The 19119-nt window shown below is 35.9% G+C and overlaps 1 protein-coding gene across 1 annotated transcript in view; it reads left to right on the forward strand.

Annotated features, from left to right (window-relative positions):
- NBAS (NBAS subunit of NRZ tethering complex) overlaps nucleotides 1–19119 on the forward strand; it is a 161165-nt gene that overhangs the window by 118194 nt on the left and 23852 nt on the right. The window contains exons 47-48 of the mRNA XM_066314779.1: nucleotides 4673–4762; nucleotides 7013–7208. Coding sequence (XP_066170876.1) covers nucleotides 4673–4762; nucleotides 7013–7208 — 286 coding nt within the window. The remainder of the gene's footprint in view (nucleotides 1–4672; nucleotides 4763–7012; nucleotides 7209–19119) is intronic.

A 19119-nucleotide genomic window follows, 5' to 3' on the forward strand; every position in this document is an offset into this window, starting at 1 on the left:
GTTTTAAGGTTGTTACACTGAACGTGGATTTTCTGTAGCTATGGTGACAGGGAATATAATTGAGGTATTGCAAACACAAGTGGAAGAGGCCTGTATGGATGTGAAAAGTTATGGTAGTGTCAATGATTTGCCTGTAAATTAAGCAACACCACTTACTGTGACTGAAAATACACATCTTTTCTTTCAGTTACATTAAGTACAACCACCCTTCAAACACAGTAAAATATAATTTTTTAATTTGCATATGTAGTCATTCTTGCAGAAGAACGTTCTTCAGAAAGTAGCGTCTCCATGAAAGCTTAAGTTACTTTTGGCTTCATTTTACAGCAGTGTTTGATATGACAGGCTTAACAACTTTGATACCTTCTCAGGAACAGATTTTTTCTTAACTATAACACAGTTATTTGCCTAATTCAGATTTTTTAATTTGTAAATCATTAAATTGCAATTTTAAGAACAGTATTGTTCTCCAGTTCTTTTAACTATTTTTGTCTCCCTTAACCCTCTTGTTCTGGCACACAAAATTCAAAATAGAAACCCTTGCATTTATGTGTGTCAAAGTTCTCTAGTAGAGCATATTTTCATACTTTACATGACTTATGTATTGCACACTTTCTTGTTTGCCTGTATAAACAGATAGTATAAATAAAAATCAAATGCCTCTTCAGTAGGAACCATAAACTCATGGAAAGCAAAGCAAAATATTTTAGCAGATGTGGTCACCTGATTAGTCTTACCTACGACTCCGTTTAATTCCTTGCCTAAGATCACTCACATGATGGGTAGGAAACATTCCATGATTCATGACTGCAGGCATGTCCATGGTTGATCAGTCAGGAAGGACACTTTGTGGAAGACTCTATGGTCTCCTTCACCTGCTGCTCCTAGAGTTCTTCTCTTAGATGTCCACAGGGATAGAGTGTTTCATGAAATTTTGAAAGCATTCACCAGGCAGTGAGCAGGAAAGGTTTGATGAAATTTTGAGTTCCTTGTTTAATGCCTGGTATTTTCTGAAGAAGGTAAATCCAGCTTTGTTAGAAAGAGTAGCTACATTAGCAGGGGAAAAAAAAATCAGATTTTTTTTATTAGCTCATCTCACATGAGCAGACGTCATAGAGAGCAATTTTGTAACTTGTATATGATGATTTTGTGGTATTTGAGATGGAAATGATGGTTTACCATTAAGATATTTTTTCTCAACTTTGAACAGTCAGACCATCAGTATGTTGTTTCCTTATTTTTCCTCATATTTAAATACAACAAAGCACAGTCAGAAAGAGGAAAATAAAGCTAGACTATTTTCAATGAATACAGTTATTAGGTTAAAAAATTTAGATGAAGTTAATTTATTCTTCCGAGTGTTCTTTGTACTTTATTCTGTTTGAGGAATGTGATGAAATATGCATCACTTTTTCTGACACTGAACTGAAATCAAAATAAGCTTTTATCAGTGTAATTACACCAAGCTCATACCTAGGAGTTTTGAGGTGAACACTGAATCGTGTTCTGTTGTTTAAAACATCCATAAAATAGCATATAATCTGTGTGGAAGACTAATCCTTCATTAATTAGATTTGTTTCTGTTAGTAGCTGCTTATTTTTAATCATTAATTATTAGGAAAAGAACAAGGCAGCAATCTGTGGAAACTTGACAGGATTATTTGTCTCATGAGCTGTTATCTCTTTTTAGTTCCCCTAATCATTAAGCAGTAAAGGCAGTATTAAGCTTAAAAAATTACTAGCTTTCAGTCTTTCGTGATTTTAAAAATATTTCCCTATTCTAGGTAATTGTAGCTTACTGCTTAGGTTAACCTTTTTTCTCCTCTCCTTGTGCTTAGTAAAAGACATCTCTCTGTGTCTGACAAACTTGAAGCTTCCTGTTCATGCATCTGTTGTTCTTGAAAATCGGCTTCACAGATGTATTGTCAGAAACAGTGATTTTTTTTTGTTTTCAGAAATTAGCTTTTGCAGATACATTTCTTTTGACCCATTTTGGTTTGAGTTGGATTTGTTTTGTTTGGGTTTTTTGTTTGTTTGGCGGGGGTTGTTTTGTTTTAGGGGGTTTTTGAGAAGCTCAGAGAGCTTGCTTGTGACAGAAACTACTAACTTTCATTTCTGATTAGAGAGATTAAGGTTTTTTGAAGAGCAAGGGCTGGAACTGTCCACAACTCATCTCTAAATTGAGGATACCCGAAATATAACATTTGCTGATTGGTCTCCTTTCATATGGTAGTTGTTCATTTACACTAAACATAAGTAAGTGCTAGCAGAGCAGTAAGAACTCACTTGCTGTACACTGTACAATCATATAATTGTTTGGGTTGGAAGAAACTTTTAAAGGTTACCTTGTGCGACACCCCCTGCGATGAGCAGGGGCATCTTCACCTTGATCAGGTCACCCAGAGCCCGTCCAGTCTGGCCTTGAATGTTTCCAGCCAAGGGGCATCCACCACCTCTCCAGACAACCTGTGCCAGTGTCTCACTAGCCTCACTGTAAAAAATTCCTTCCTTTCATGGAGTCTAAATTGATTCTCTCATCTGTCACCATTTTTCTCATAATCCCCCTTTAAGTATTGAAGGGCTGCAAATGTCCTGTTTCTGTTTCAATACTCATTCTCTTTTTAGTGTGCAAGTTTTATAAGTATTCCATGGTAATGCCCTTTTGTAGATGTATTTTTATTACAAACTTAATTGAAAAAAAGGACACAAAAAATGGAAAATTTAAATCTGACCTGTAAACAAATAACTAAAAAAGTGGCTTTATAAAAAGAGCATTGATGAAGTGCATTATATCTGTCTTCATTTTAGGGACATATAATAATTTTTTTAAACTTTTTATGTTTTTTAAAGGCAATTGAAACCATCTCCTAATGTATGTAGCTAGTTGCATAAAATGATTATTTGAATATTGGTCTGCTTTTTACCACTACCACAGTACTACCCTATAGGTGTATTTTTTTTTACTTTTTCATAAACCGAGTGTTCAGTTCTGTAATGTCCCCTTTCTGTGATTCTTAATTAAAAAAAAAATTAATATTTTTCTCTTTTTTTTGTCTTCTGAGAATGAATTTTTTTGTGTGTTTTGTAAAAATCGATTTTATCTTTTGGAGGCATATTGGGTCTCTAAGAGTTTAAAACCCTGAATATTTGTATATACTCTGTACTATAAATTTGATTGTTTCCAAATATCCTGAAGATATTTAGAAAAATATCTAGATTTAAGCTTCACTCTTAAAAAAAGTTATTTAGCTACCATATGGTAATACTGGTACTAAGAACAGCATTTCTATCAGTCATATGTACACAATCTTTTGAGAAAAAAGCAGTGTCAACACCCTTCTATTTCAAACTTTAGAAGTGCAACATAATAATATAAAATAAGTATGCTAGATTTTCATCATGCAACAAATCATCTTGCATCTGTTCTGAATAGTGTCATATTGATTTTTAATCCAGTGTTGTTCACTGGAGTGCTGGTCACTTATTAAGATAAAAATAGGAAAGATGAAAATTCTGAATGCAGGAAGGCATTAAAGGTTATAAAGATTTAGATCTCTGTGGTGTCTAGGAGATATATTTATCTTACTCATGTAATAAATGACAAAATTGTAAATACTGTCCAACTCTTTACAAAAAATATTTTGGAATATCACGGTTATTTTTGCACATTACTATCAGCTGTCCAGTATTTTGGCCTCAGATAGAACAGTCAGAGTAGTCTGGGCTTGTGTTTGTTATTGGTAAGAGCAGACCTAGGAAGAGGCTGGCGTTTTTAGTAGCAGAAGAGCTTTGATATGGTGATGAACTATAGGGAAAATACACTTTTTCTCTGGGTTTTTTTCAATCATCTGCAGTCGGACAACTTGATAACTGTTTGCCTTTTTTCTCTTTCTTTAATGCAGCTTTGACAAACTAAGACAAGCAAAGCTGTCTTTCCAGTTCCCGCAGTGGTTTCCATGGGGAGACACTCTATGTTTTGTTGTGTACCAGGGCAAAATGTCTCCCCCTCTCAGCACCACATCTGCTTAATGGAACTTTAGCTGAAAATGTCACTTTCATAGAGATAGGAGCAAAGCTTGCTTTCCTACCAGAGTGGCTTTGGGTTGTTTGTTTCTTTCTTTTTTCACCCCATTTTTACCACCTTTTAACCTCCAGAAGAAAACTGTGTTTTAACTGAAATGTCTGATGGGAGTGATGGACATGTGCACTAAGGCTGCTGTTCCATGGTGGCTTGACCCTAGAGAAAGCAGCAGTTAGGATACTACTGACTCAGTCTACAGCTGAGCTAGTTTAAGCCAACAGAGATACTGAAGAGGATTTGGACAGAAAAAATGGTGCCATTTATGTATAACTTTAGGTCTGTTTAGTTCATATTAATCTTTAAGGTAGTGAGATTACTAGTGAATATTCTGCTGACCTAATTAATCTGTGTTAGAAGCACTAAACTTAACCTATGCCTTTCCTTTAAAGTTTCATATAAGAATTTTAGTATTTTTTCGCACCTTGACTGCTTTTTTTGCATTACTCTGACATAAAAATAAAGCTGCTACCTAAGAAGTGAAAATGGAAAATTCTTAAAATTATTGAACAATTCCTATAAATCCTAGAAACGCATAAAATGAGATAGAATATTAAAGACCATTTTAATGGTAACTTTGTCTTCTTTTAATAGTGGAAATGGTGACTCATCTACAACAGAGAAAGATCCACTTGGAATCCTTGAAGGTATAATTTCTGCAGTGCATGCAAGCGTTGAAAAAGGGTAAGAGCTTCCTGTATGGATTCTTTGGGTAAGACTTTGAAAGATGTTTCTCAGGGAAGCTTTGAAGGTAAAACAATGAATATGGATGATTTTTATTCATGGATATATGTAATGGGTTTGCATTTAATTTTCTAAGACTTTATTCTGGAATGAGCGATCATTTTTCATGTTCAAAATCTGAACCCTAAAAGAAGCCTTTAGTTGATCATTTGGAAGAATGCACTGAACCTAAAATTTAGATAACTGTGTATTATAGTGAAATGAAAAAATAGTTTTTCAGCTATGTCTCCTGCAGATTGTACATCTACCAGGAGCAGGCCACTGCTTTTGTTTCAATTTAGTTGATAAATTGCAAATAATAATGATTCGCTTGCAGATATCTGAGTTTAGATATCTAAGTTTGTCCATATTTGTAAGGTATGGTGCAGAAACATTTCCCAAATCCTATATGATGCTTCACCATGTTTTTTCTCCTCTTTTGGGAGTGTCCTTACTTCCAATCACATAATGGCCTGTATGTCTCACTGACATTTTCCATTTAACTCCCTATAAAGACAAGGGAGAAACAAACAAACAAAAAAAAAAAAACCCACTTTTTTTTTCTGCAGATGTACGTACAAAGAATTAATGTATAATAAGGATAATAAAATCCCATACTTTATGGTAGCTGCACAAAAACAGTTACACTATTTTTTTGAGGCTTCTCCAATGAAATTAACTTAGTTTAATGCTGGAAGTAGACTGAATTGATGTAAAAATTTGCAGCAAATATAATTTGCAGTATCCTAAGGTATAATGGACAAGTTGCTACTATTTTATTCCGAGATGCACTTTCTGGAGTCTTCTATTTGTGTATTTCATCAACATTTAACTGCTGAAACAATAAGCTGGAGTGAAGGTACTTATGATTGCAAAATATTGTTTATATTCTTTTAAATACTTATTTGTTACCTTAAAACTCAGCTACTCAATTTACGAACCAGAAATATTTTCCTCAGGAAAACATATATAAGCGACAAGTGCAAGCTCTACAAACTCTTGAAATATTCCAGCAAGTCCCTTTAATTCCCAAACTTCCAATTTACAGTTTGAATGCCACCTGTTCAGCAAAGGAATGTCTAATTCAGCTGGAGTTCTGAGCTAACAGCATCATTCAGATAATATAAAGCTTAAGTAAAATGGAAATCCTTGTAATATGAAAATCTCAGATGTCAATCTTTATTATTTCATAGCTGCAAGACAGGTTAACTTGCTATTTTCTGTCTCATATTACTTTCCCGTCTGTCTTGTTAAGACAAATAAGGGACCATTAGTTACAAATCACACTCTACCAGGAGCTTGGCTTCTTTTTTTTAAGGGAAAAAGTTTACTTGGGTTTAAAATATTACTGAAAGTTAAAACAGCATTTACTGATTTGTTTCCTCTTAGTTTATAGCCTCTGAGGGACATCATGGATTATTCTGTCTCCAGATGTGAACTGGTTGGTCAGTTCATGGTGATCTGTGAACTGTGAATGGTTCCACATAGTTCAAATATACTTGATATAATTCAGTTTCTGAATCAAATTATATACTGAAGAGTTTTTACAATTAGCAGAGTCTGACCCCAAAGCTTGGGGTTTTTAGCATCTCTCTCTCTTTTTTTTTTTTTTTTTTCCTAAGGATTTTGGGCATTTTGCAATCATTATCATGCTAAGAACTTAGAATGACCAAGCTGGGTAGGGATGGTACAGAAAAAAAAATAATTTGTATATGTGTAATGGAAAAGAAAGGGCTTGTAAAGGAAGAAAAAGAGTGCAGGGTGACAGTATAAATAAACTTTCAGACATAAAAATGTCACACTAAAAATGTAAGCATTCAAGCTGGTTTTCCATTAAGTCAGTTGGTCTGGTAGTGCAGGCATCACTCAGGCCCAGACACCATGGAAAGACTTGGATTTCCAGATGCTGAAATCCAGCACCATTGTATGGTACCAGGGTGGTTTGTGGGAGAATATCTAAATGTACAGATGGATTCCTATGGTATTGCATGGTTATTTGACGTCCAGAGGAAGTTCTTAGAGCACACAGCTTTGGGTTCCTGATTTACAAGGGCTGGTTTCCCTGCAGCCTCAAAGAGGTCAGATCTTCCATTTCCTGGTGTTATGTATTTCTTACATGTTGAATGTGCTTGTTAAGTATTATGAATGCATGCAGTGTGCTCACTAGGATTAGTACCTGAGACTGTTTAACACAGTATTGTTTAATTACAGGGAGAAAATAGTTTCTTCAGATGACCTTCTGGAGTGGTTGAGGCCTTTCTGTGGTGATGACTCCCTAGCAGTGAAGCCTCGCATCAGGGTACTGCAGATTCTGGAGCAAGCTTTCCACCTCAGTGATGAGGATAGCAAGCTGCTCGTGTACTTCAGGACACAAGCTGTTCTCAGAGCTTGCTGGCCTGAAACAAAGGTATTAATACTGATTGCTGCGAATCACAAATTGTTTTTATGCAAGGATTACATAATGAAAAGCTGATCTGCAGTATGTGGTTGTGATGCATCCTGTTGTCTGGAAACTATTCCTACTTTCCTTTTTGAATCAAGTTTCTGATACATTCTGATTCTTTGAAAAGTGAAGTTACATAAAGGTAAGGGACTTCTCTGATTCTTGTCTAGGATCAGGAGTACATAGTACTGAACTTGATTGAACTAGCTAGTGATTTTTCTCCATGACAAACATTGATTTTGATGGTTTTGTACTTCTTTCTTTTCTGACTTATTTTTCTGTCAGTTTTATCTTCCACTTGGTGTCAGGTTTTACTCAGAATTAGAATGATAATTACTGGCCACTGATTGTTTTTTTCTTGAACTTTTAAATATTATTGCATGAATGTGTAGCGGTTTCGAAATCATATGAATAGCTCTTGCTGCATGTAGAATTGTTCAGAAACAAAGTTACTTTTTGTTCATTTTCTAAGTGCCTCCCCCCTTGCCAAGACCTTAGAGAACAAAAATAGAATATTTCTAATAGTTCCAAAAAAAATCTTTGAACAAACCCACTTTATATTCATATAAAACAAAAGCAATATCTCAGTTTTGACTTGCTGTGCTAAATTCATCCAAGGGAACAATCCTAATAAAAATCTTGAAAAGAAAGTACTTATCTCTTGGTTTCTTTGGAAATTACTTTTTCTCTTGTATTTACAGAAATACCAACATTTAACTCCTCAACTGCTATTCAGGTGTCTGTGATTGGATTCTTCATCTTCAGTTCAGTCCTTTGTCAGTATTTGTGTTATCTGTGACCTGCTTTCCAATTCAAAATCATTTCCAATTATAAAATGTTCAACTAGAGTATGTCGTAAGAAAAAAGTTACAGGTAGATAATAGCTTTCAGTTTTCATGTTTGTAGAAGACAGAAAACCTCTATTTGACAGAAACCTTACAAGACTCATGACACTTGTGATTTTACCTTAAATATTTATCAAACTTTTATTTTCTCCCATAATCTTGAAAGTCAGAATGTATATAACTTTGCAAAAAGAACCACCTGTCCATTTGGTTACAAAACCAAATTTTAGGATTTAATTGAATGTATTTCATAGGCTGCTGGCTCATGTGTAATTTACTGCCCACCAGAATCCCCAGGGCCCCTTCAGCAGAGCTGAGACAGCCGCAGCTGTGCTGTCCCCACCTGTGCTGCTCCAGGTGCAGCACAGCTGTTAAAGTTTGTGCAAATTTTACTCTCTTAGTCTTCCAGCCTGTTTAGGCCTTTTCATATAATCAGCTACTTTCTGTTTTGTGAAGAGATTTTTAGAATACTCCTAGTTTCAAGCAGAAAAACCTGGTTTTCTTTTTGTGAGGGAAGAAGTTTTTATTGACTGAGCAACAGTTCCTCTGCTCATAGCACAGAGTTGCTGATCACTTCATGCTTTACACTTTTGCTGATGAGTAAGCAAGTAGTACAGGAAGACATGTAATAAAGCTTGAATAATGCATTAGATAAGCTCAAACTCTTCAGAGATAACTGTATGAAAATGTGCACAACACCGTAATACTAATTTCTCTGTATATACTATTTATTATTTAGCTAAGTGTAGAAATAGCTTTCATGCTTAACAATAGTTAAAGCAGTACTTAAATGTAAGTACATTAAAATCACTGTTTATGCACCCCAGTTTCTACTACAGAGTGCAATTTTGAGTCCTTTTGGAATATATTAATATTCATTCTCATTTTCATGTCAACTCGGTCTCAGTGTGGTTGATAAGAACCCTTTCTTTTCTTCAAGTATTTTGTGCTAGGTAAACTAATGTGTTATTTAGACAGAAGAGTCAGGTTAGTTTTTCCATTAGGCACCTGTCACTGAAATTCAGAGTTCTTCACAAATGTCCAAGAAAACAAATAAGTGGTCTTAGATGTAGACTATTTATTTTGGATTTTTTTTCCTGTTTTAGTCAGCTGATGTCAAATGCTAGTCTACAAACTGATATTAGAAAAGCAAATGATGGCCTTGTTTGAGTACTAACTTTGCGTATTTTGTGAACTAACAAGCAAGGAAAATAGCATCATAAAATAGCAGATTGAAAACTGTACATTTCCCAGTCCTTCAGGTATGTTAATTGAACAAGAACACTTCAGAAGTCAGTGTTTCCATGGCTGCTGAAAAGCAAAGAGATTTCTCTATGAGCTTTGGCAGAGCATTATGGTTAAGACACAATTTTCTTGTGCAAGTTCACACTTGAGGTGCAAAGACTTTTAAAAGCAGCAACCCTGTTTTACAGGAGGGAGTATTGAAGGACAACCTAAAAGTTTAATCAGGTTGCTGAGTAATCCTGGATGAAGAAGTAGACAAGGAGGAATCTCGTCTTTCAAACTATGTCAGTCTGCCTGCCTTGTCTGTAGACATCATTTTCTCTAACATCACTACACCTTTATTAATTTGGTCATTCTTTTTCATCCAGCAAAATAAAAAAAAAAAAAAAAAAACCAACCACATTTAAAATAAGTAGGGAGGGAAGGAGCTGTGGATTGAATGCTGGTTTTAGATTTTACAGGAATGTGTTTAAAAGTTGTTGATGTTCAGGGTTTTTTAATGAACTTTAAATTGCAAATAGGTCAAAAATATATTCATTATCTTGCTTCCAGACTGTTGTATTATTACTTGCTTGGCGTTTCTTACATTGCTTTTAGGGGATCCATCTTTTCCTATACCATTGCTCGGCACAAAAAGGGACAGCAGATATTATAAAGTATGAATGTGGATTTCTATTTAATAAAGATAATTTTAATGATATTGCAGTGTTCAATTACCAGAAAACGTGTGAAAGCCACCCTCAGTGTGTCTACTAATCCTCTTAGACAGACTTTGCATACATCAAGGAGGGACTTAATATTTAATTATGCTCTAGGTGCTATAAGTAGTGGCCCCACAAATCAATGTGCTGGGAAACAGGCCAGCTCTTACAAAATTAAAAATGTACTTTATGGAAGCAGCTACCTATCAAACACTCAGAAACACAGTGATTTCCAGTTCTCTAATGATTAGTTAACAAAATTAAATATTCAGGGGTCTTCATTTTTCAAAGGCTTGAGAGTCGTTAATTCACATTCCAGTAGCATCCCACGCGATGGAGGAGGAGGAAGTATGCCTTGTTTTAATCCCCTTGATGAATTTTATCTGAGCTCTTCAGGTTCTGTAATTTTCTAGTTAACTGGTGCATGAAAAATACAAGTCAAAATACTGACATTTCATATATATTAAAAAATGTTGGAGGGGGGAAAAAACATCGTTTAGAATGTTGGTATCAAAATTTATCTTTATTCATCAAAGATGGGAAATCCACTTCTTTTCAAATAATATATAAAATATAGTCTGTAATGACTCAGTAGTGTCTAACAAGCCTGAAGTGTCAGCTAACAGGTTATCTGTGTGTGTGTGTGTACTTTGCTGTTCAGCTAAGTGACCAGATACAAGGCATAGGTTACAGAAATGAGTTGAGGTTTGCCTCAGGAAGCTATAGTGGCACTAGCAAAGCTTCTGTAAGCAAACCAAATTTTACTTTAAGATACAAAGTTATTCATTGTGAAGCTTCTACAAGACACACCTTTTCTTAAAAGGATTGTTTCATTATTATGCAAATACAAAATGTAATTACTACTTGTATGCCACTTAAATGCAAATAGCTTTGTCATTTAGAGAAGGTAATCTCATTTAGTGTTCCCCCTCATATTGTTATATTATGGTTTTTTACATGATCTTGGGGTATAGAGAGCTGCTGAGGGCTAAATGTTTTTGCAAATTGGAAGAGATGTCTATTAAGGATTTAAAATTGTTACTTTGGGGCACTTCACTTTTTTTTTTTTTTTCTGAAGTTTAGCTTTGAAAAATTGACAGATTAATTGGTGTTGTGTGTGGAGGATGTGCAGAACATATTTTCCTTCCTTCCTGCCTATGTGGCAGTTGATGTATGGCATATGCAAACTTGTGTCTTAGCAACCTTAGTAATGTCTGTGTTGACTTTCTGAGAACTTGGAGTGACTGTCAAGACTCCATTGCTGCTTTGTTCCTCTTTTCCCTGTTAATGAACACCAGTGTATCTGGTGTTTCTTCATACTAGTTCGTTAAAAATAGTCTCATTGAGAATATCAAAGTTCAGTGATTTTCAGCTTTTGCCCATTTCCTCTTCTATTGTCAGAGATGTAAACATGAGAAGTCATTTCACTGAGGCCATTTATCAGGTGACAATGACCTGTTACCTTGATCTGTTAGCTTGATCTGGCAAAATACAAGTGAAGGAGCTGTATCTGTTTCATCCTCAGCCATCTTTTATTTGTGAAAAATGCTTAATTAGAAGAAAGATTTATGTTCCTATCAACTCTGAGTAAATTTGTTATGATGTTGTTTATGATTCTAGAGATATTGTTTCTCTACTGGTAATGCATAAAAATTAAGCTTAAGAAATTTAATTTAAGTTTTAATTAATATTTTAAAACACTAATTTCCATTCCTTGAAGGTGCAATTTATCCATATGAAAACATGTGAATTTTTTTCAGGGAACATAAATTGTAGTGTGTATGATTAATTAAATACTTTTAGATGCAAATGAAATATTTTCCATTAACTGTACGAGTATAGCAGATAAGACACAGTGGAGAGAAAAAAAGTGTAGCATGAGTGCACACAAGTTTTGAATTGAGCCCTGGGCACTGCAGGGCTCTGTGACCATTAGCAGTTGCTTCAGAGGAAGATCAGAATGCTCTGGAGTGGATTCATGGGGCATCATTCACTTTCTCTAATAGGTCTTTTGTAATGAAGGTAAAAGTGCAGAATGGTTGAAATGGTGTATACTCGGTTTTGATCCCAGTTTCAGAAAAATTAAGAGCTTATTAGCGATATAATCAGACTTCTGTTATTAGGTTTCAAAGAAATCAGTGGCTAAACTGTGATTCAGTCTTGGGTATCTCTTGCTAAATTTTCAGCATTAGCAGACACTGTGTGTTACTGAGCACAAAACATGCTGAAACTTTGTGAAGGAGGGATGCCATCCAGAGGGACTGGGACAAGCTCAAAAAGTGACTGGGGCAGCCCCTGGTATCAGTCCAGGCTGGGGGATGAACAGATCCAGAGCAGCCCTGCCAAGAAGGGCTGCGTTTTAAAGAAGGACTTGGGTTGCTGTGGGTGAGAGGCTGGACATGACCCAGCTGTGTGTCCTTGCAGCCCAGAAAGCCAAACGTGTCCTGGGCTGCATCCAAAGCAGTGTGGGCAGCAGGTGAGGGAGGGGATTCTGCCCCTCTGCTCTGCTCTGCTGACACTCACCTGCAGAGCTGCATCCAGCTCTGGAGTCTCCATGAGCAGAGGACTGTTGACCTATTGGAGTGAGTCCAGAAGAGGCCACCAAGATTATTTGAGAGATGGAGCACCTCTCTTGTGAGGAAAGGCTGAGATATTTGGTATTGTTCAGCTTGGAAAAGAGAAGGCTCTGGGATGACCTAACTGTGGTCTTCCAGTACCTGAAGGATACCACTAAAATACATTGGGAAGAACTTTTTACAAGAGCCTGAAGGACAGGGGGAGTGGCTTCAAACTGGAAGAGAATAGTTCATAGAAAAAAAATCTCTACTGTGAGGGTGGTATGACACTGTTGTACACCACAACGACACAGACTCTAAGTTTCAGAAGGCTGAAAATGACTTTGTTTGTTTTTGGGATGTGTCTCTCATATACTTTTTTACACAGACCAATTTGATTGGTGACAAGAAGACAAATCTCTTCGATCACATTGGTCAGATGTCCCTTGTAGGGAAAGAATGTAAACTTAGGTACAGTTACAAAAACTTTCTTGTTGACAGAAAATTCCTTGGGAAAAGAATTTCAGAAAACCAAAACATTTCAGGCATGAACCAGGGCTACAGTAGTGAAGCCCTCAAACAGGTTGCCTATAGACGTTGTGGATGCCCCATCCCTGGGAGTGTTTCAAGGCTAGGTTGGAAGGGACTTTGATTAACCCCATCTAGTAGGTGTGTCCCTTGCCCTGGCAGGGATGTTGGAACTGAATGATCTCTAAGGTCCATTCCAACCCAAACCGTTCTGTGTTTCTATGACTTAACCTTTTTATGTGATTTGTTATGTTCTGTGGATTTTTAAAACCCAGAAAAATCAAATTCTCTATTTACTACACTTTTTCCCTTACTCCGGTGTTTACTCTCAGTGACCAATTCCAGTCACACCACTTCCTCCTCAGCTTTTTCTCTGTGTAAGTATCCTCTCCTCTACCTCAGAGACCACTGTGATATGTAATACACCTCCTGAGAAGTAATTGGAGAAGTGAATATGCTGTCCTTGTGGAAATTAGCAGTCCATGGTTATGCATCCTAACACCTTGATTGCTCTCTTGACTTCATCTGTACATCAACCAGCGGTCTCTGGATTTCATTTAGTGAAGCTCAGGTTTGCTGTTTTGACTTAATTAGGCTAATTTAGCATATTTTAAAATGCAGTAGTTTTACCATTGTTACATTTTATTTGCCATCATATAGTCATTTACTTATTCTAGACATTTTTTTAGTCTATTGGAGGATTCTTTTGACATAAACTAGCTTTGACAATCATTTATCTGCATTTTTGTCTGTTCAATGCTTGCAATCTTTCCAAAATATAATCTATATAAACAAGGAAGCAGCCATAAACCCATGAGAAATTTTCCTTTATTCTTTTACTATTTGATTATAAAATGAGGTGAATTTTTCTAGATTTTTTTGTGGTTTTTCCTCTTAGTTGATCAAGTTCTTCAGTGGTTTCTAGTTAGGAATGTTGTTCTAAGCCCTTTGAAAATATAAGTAAATTGTAAAACTGGTTTTCTTTAGGTATTATTGTGTTAGTATCTTAAATGTATTTTTTTTTTGTTAACAACTGTAGATGCTGTCCTTTCCAAACAGTTTTCTTATTCCATCAGCCATCATGCTAGCTGATAATTCTTATTTAGAGGTCTGCAAACTCTGTATCATCTGAGGGGCCTCACTCAGGTATTCTTAAAGCAGTTCTTACTTTATATAAATTTGTGATATTTTGTGTTGGTTGAGAGAGTGAGGGGTTCTTTTTCCACATTGCTGCTATTAGCCAGGGACCCAGCTATCAAGTTTGTGACTGTGACTATGACTGCTGGGGCATCAACTACACCAAATCAAAAAGAAAACCACCAACTGTAGTGCTTCTGTAACACCATTTGGTGTGACAGGTGTGTGATGCTGCCTGCCCTTATGGGATTAGTTTTATGGCTGCAACAGACTACGCGCTTATTTCAGTTTTTTTCATTTTTTACAGCTTAAATAATTTTGCAATAACCATCCACCTGGTATTTTAATTGCTCCTGGCCTAGGTCATAAAGATGGATAAACAGTGAAGAAATTTTTCATTAAAAATCTGCATTTCCTTTTTTTTAACTGAAAAGAGTAATACTGAAATATTATTTAAAATTGGAGTTGACATCAACAACCTCTTGTTCCTGTAAGACAGTGTCTTAGTTTAGTGTGAGTCTTTCTTTTTACAAATATATCTTTGACTTTGCTAGTCTTGTCTTTCTGCAGGGAGATACTTTGGAAGTATTAATTCTGACAACGTTTCATTGACGTGTAAACAGCTTTTAAAGAATTTTGCTTTATTAGCAAGAATTGCAGGCTCCGGTTATCAAGACAGCAGTTATACATAGGGGTGAATGGATGTGGATGCACTGTTGCTTGATGATTTTTAATTTACCCTTCTAATCATTACTGCCGTTTGTGTATGGTATAGAGGGAAATGGCTGATGCTGAGTTAACAGCTTAAAAGAAATCTTTAAAGATTAAAATCTTGTCATTTCTAAGCTGTGTCTTCCAATGCTGTTGTCTGCTCTATGTTAGAGTATTCATTTAACACATAAATTCTGAGTTACAAAACAGTGATTAGTGGTTGGTGCATGCACAGAAGATTACTTAACATGTTTGTGAGTCCCTCATGTTGCATAGGTGTTAGTTTTAGCCTTACATGTGTCCAAATTTTTTATATATTAACACACATCTAGTCAATATACATTTCAAATATTTTTTTTTATTTAGTCTGTTAGCCCTGTCTCTTTCAGTTCCTGCTAGCTAGCTGTAGGAGTCTTTCGAATGCATCTTTTTGCTTTCATTTTTTGCCCTTATTCTTCCTACCAGTATCTATGTACAGTCCTCAGAGGTTTTCTCTGTGCTGAAATGTATTTGCAGATTAGGACATAGTCTCCTGCAGAATACAAATGAATGGATTTTATTTTCTGCACGAGTTATTCATTTTTATGCATTAGGCAACACATTTGTGTATATTGAATCTATATGCAGTTCTTAGTGAGCTGCATATGAAGCAGATAAGGAATTAAACAATATATAAATCACTTCAGAAGAAAAAAGTTCTTGGGTTTTTCTGTAAGAACTCAGCATGTAGCTGAGCCTTAGTTTGATTCATCACCAGTAGGCTTCTTGTTGATTTGTTTTTTAACTTGAATGCCATAACTTGCTTGCTTATCTTGTACACTGGCTTTAATTTGAGCAGGATTTTGCCTGTGCTATTATGTGCATCTCTTTAGTTTCTGCATGCAGCAGAGTTGCATATGTGCTTAGAATTCAATAATAGTTTTAATATGTGAAGGCGAGCTCTTGGGAAAGTGCAAGAAAGCCTGACTTCAGAGTTCTTCCTCCTCTGGGGTATAAGGCAATCACCGGTTTTGAACACTGAGTTTGTTCACGCAAAACCCTTGACTTCAGTTTTATTTTGAATTGATTGCTCTAAGATTGTAGTTTTAATAGCAGACACTTCCTTCTGGTCTGTCAGACAGTGTTTGTGTCTTCCAGTCTAGGCCAGAGCAGCCCCTGATCAGTGAGTCCTACTCCTGACCGTGCTCAGGAAACCCTGAATCACACCATGTGCCCAAGAACATTGTCCAAACACTTCTTGAGCTCTGTCAGGCTGCTGCTGTGCCCACACCCCTGGGGAGCCTGTTCAGTGCCCAGCCATCCTCTGGGTGAGGAACCTTTTCCTAATATCCAACCTAAACCTCCCCTGCCACACAATCCTTGGAATGTGCTTGAGGAATTTTTTTTGTTGTTGTTGGTTTCTGTGTATTGTTTCTAAGTGACTATTTCTTAATAATGTTGCTTTGCATTAACTGGCATAACTCTATAAGCATAGCTGTAAAAAAGCTACTTTCAAGCAAGGGAGTTTAACCTGCAGCAAGCTGGATCATGTTTTAGCTGTTGTGTTTTTTCATTAAACAAGAGCTAAATCCTTTTATTATACAGGAGCATTTTCTGAGGCAGTGGAACTGTTTTTTAAAAGTTGCCATCTACCAATTATGACTTAGTACCACTTAAGTTTCCATTTACCAATATGTGTTGAAAGTAGACTTAACAAGATGTGAACTAGGGTAGATGGAGAAAGTAATATCAAAACAGCCTATATAAAGCTGACAGGTTCCTTTGCCCTTGACTTACTCCATGCTGTGTGCTCTTGCCTGTATGCTGGTGGACCAGTGGCTGAATGATACGGTGGTTTGTTGTTCCAAGCCTGTTACTACTCCCCCCAGCCTGAGCCTGTTGTGTCCTGGAGGATTTTCCCCTCAGTCACAATTTATAAGTTGTTTAATTTGGATTTTTTTTTAAGAAACTAGTTTAGAAATAATGGGATGCCAGTAGTGTGTTGCTGATTATAGCACTTGTAGTTTTGCCTTTAAAAAGGATTTACTGTTGCTCTGGCATGTGAAGATCATGAATAAGATTAATATTTGGATTTTGTATTGTTTCATGAGTATGTAATGTGGCTACCATCAAGGCTGATAGAATTTCTAGCATCTTGAAACCATTTGAAGAGAATGTAATGAAAAATAGCCTTTAAAAGCTCCTAATCTTACATGTGCAGAGTCAGTAGCTATGCAGTTTCAGGAACAGTTATACAGTGTTGCAGATTACTTTTGGGGTTTTTTTTTAATTGATTTTTTGACATTTGTGTTCATATTGAGAATAATTGACTTTAAAATTTCTATTTAGCTTGTAATTTTATATGTGCTCTGTAACAAGTGTTTACCTGTGCAGCCTTGTACTGGAGGTAGGCTCCAGTAAGGGCAGGGGTGTTGCATTTTTGAGCCATGAACAGCACACCAAGATGGCAATTACAGGAATGCAGCAAAATTGCTACAAATTCTTTCAGATATTGTTTATAAACAATGTCTAATGACTGGAAGGAAGTTTTAGCATCAGTGTTCCCTATCTCAAATCTGAATAAAATCTTTGATGTCACATCTGCCTATTATTTTGAGATGCAGCACAGATGAATTCTCTACCACTACTGCTTGGTCAAGGGCATGGGGAGGTATATAAAACCAGTGCATTTTACAAGGAAGTTCTGAAAAATTACAAGTCTATTTTAGCAATAAGGGACCAGTCAAATGCCTGCGTAGTGTTTCTATTTTCAATGCCATATTAATTCAAATTTATGCTGCAGTATCAAACATGAACACATTTTGAAATACTTAAATTTACCATCTGGTAGATGTAATAAAATTAATTCTGTAATCATGTAAAACAGTAAGTTTTTGGTTGCATTCCTTGGTAACAGCAAATTTTTCTGCCTTTAGTACAGGGAGTTGTTTTTAAGCGTGGATATAGCTTTTCTCAATAAACAAGCAATTATTGTGAAGGAAAATATTTTTCTGGTTTCATTTATAAACATCCTTATCATTTATTTCCTTTGGAGTCAGCAAAACCTGTTGATGAAAGCTGTGGCTCTGTCATACTAACATAAAGTAAAAGTGGAATTTTCAGAATAGATACCAGTGGGCAGAGGGAGGTTGAGGTCTGTCTGCATTAGTTTTTCTGCTCACCATTCTCATACAAAAATGGCATTTTTCTTTTATCTCAGAGGTAGGAGAGGGTTGAATTGTCTGGATCTTTTTATTGGCATTTCCATTTTTTTTCAAACAAAAAGCACTCTCATCAGCCAAGTCAGTCAGTAGCAGATTGTCAAATTAAATGGCTTTAGCAATAAAGCATTTGCAAGTCTATTAGATGTGTCTGTCCTGTAGGAACAGGAGACCATTACATTAGTGGATATCTGTAACTTAAAGACACAATTTAGATACAGCAACATTCCACAGTTGCTGTAAATACTGGTTTTTAAACTAACTTTGATTTCAGGAGTGAGATAATGTACCAGACGAAACCACTGATTCTGTGGTCTGCCACGCCAGAGGCTTTTTTTAACAGTCATGTATGATTTCCACACTTTTATTTAACTTTATAATTCTTCAAGTGTGTCATTTTACAGTTTTTGTAAAACTGTAGGTTTCCAAGGTTTCCAGAAACTCACTAACTTTTGAGGCAGTTTTTTGTATTTGAACTCCTTCATTCATATTCCATGTGATGAGTATGAAGCAATAACAAATCAGTGGAACAACATGATGAGTCAAAACTTTGTGCATTGAAAGTCGATAAACTGAGTGCTTTCAAGATTTTGGGCATCTTAGTAAGATTTAATCTGTGAGGAAAGAGTCTTACAATAATAACATTAAAGGCAAATCATAAAGATTTAATCATAAGGCAAAAAAAGTTGGATTTGTTTGAGGGGAAATTTTAAGTGCACAGAGTTTTTAATTCAACACTGAATCTCTCATTGGCTATGACAAGCTCACGCTGTTTGTGTAGCCAGTATTTTGCTTTGTGCATTTCCTGTATGATCTTTTGAAGGAACATTAACATATGCAGATGTTTATATATTCTTGATTCTGAGCATATTTAGTCCCTCAGTAATGAAACTGTGTGTTTTAACAGTTTAACATAAGGTTTGGCTTTACTTAATTTGTGTTTTGTTTTATAA

The sequence above is a fragment of the Sylvia atricapilla genome, chromosome 3 (assembly GCF_009819655.1).
Source record: "Sylvia atricapilla isolate bSylAtr1 chromosome 3, bSylAtr1.pri, whole genome shotgun sequence".
Classification (NCBI taxonomy): domain Eukaryota; kingdom Metazoa; phylum Chordata; class Aves; order Passeriformes; family Sylviidae; genus Sylvia; species Sylvia atricapilla.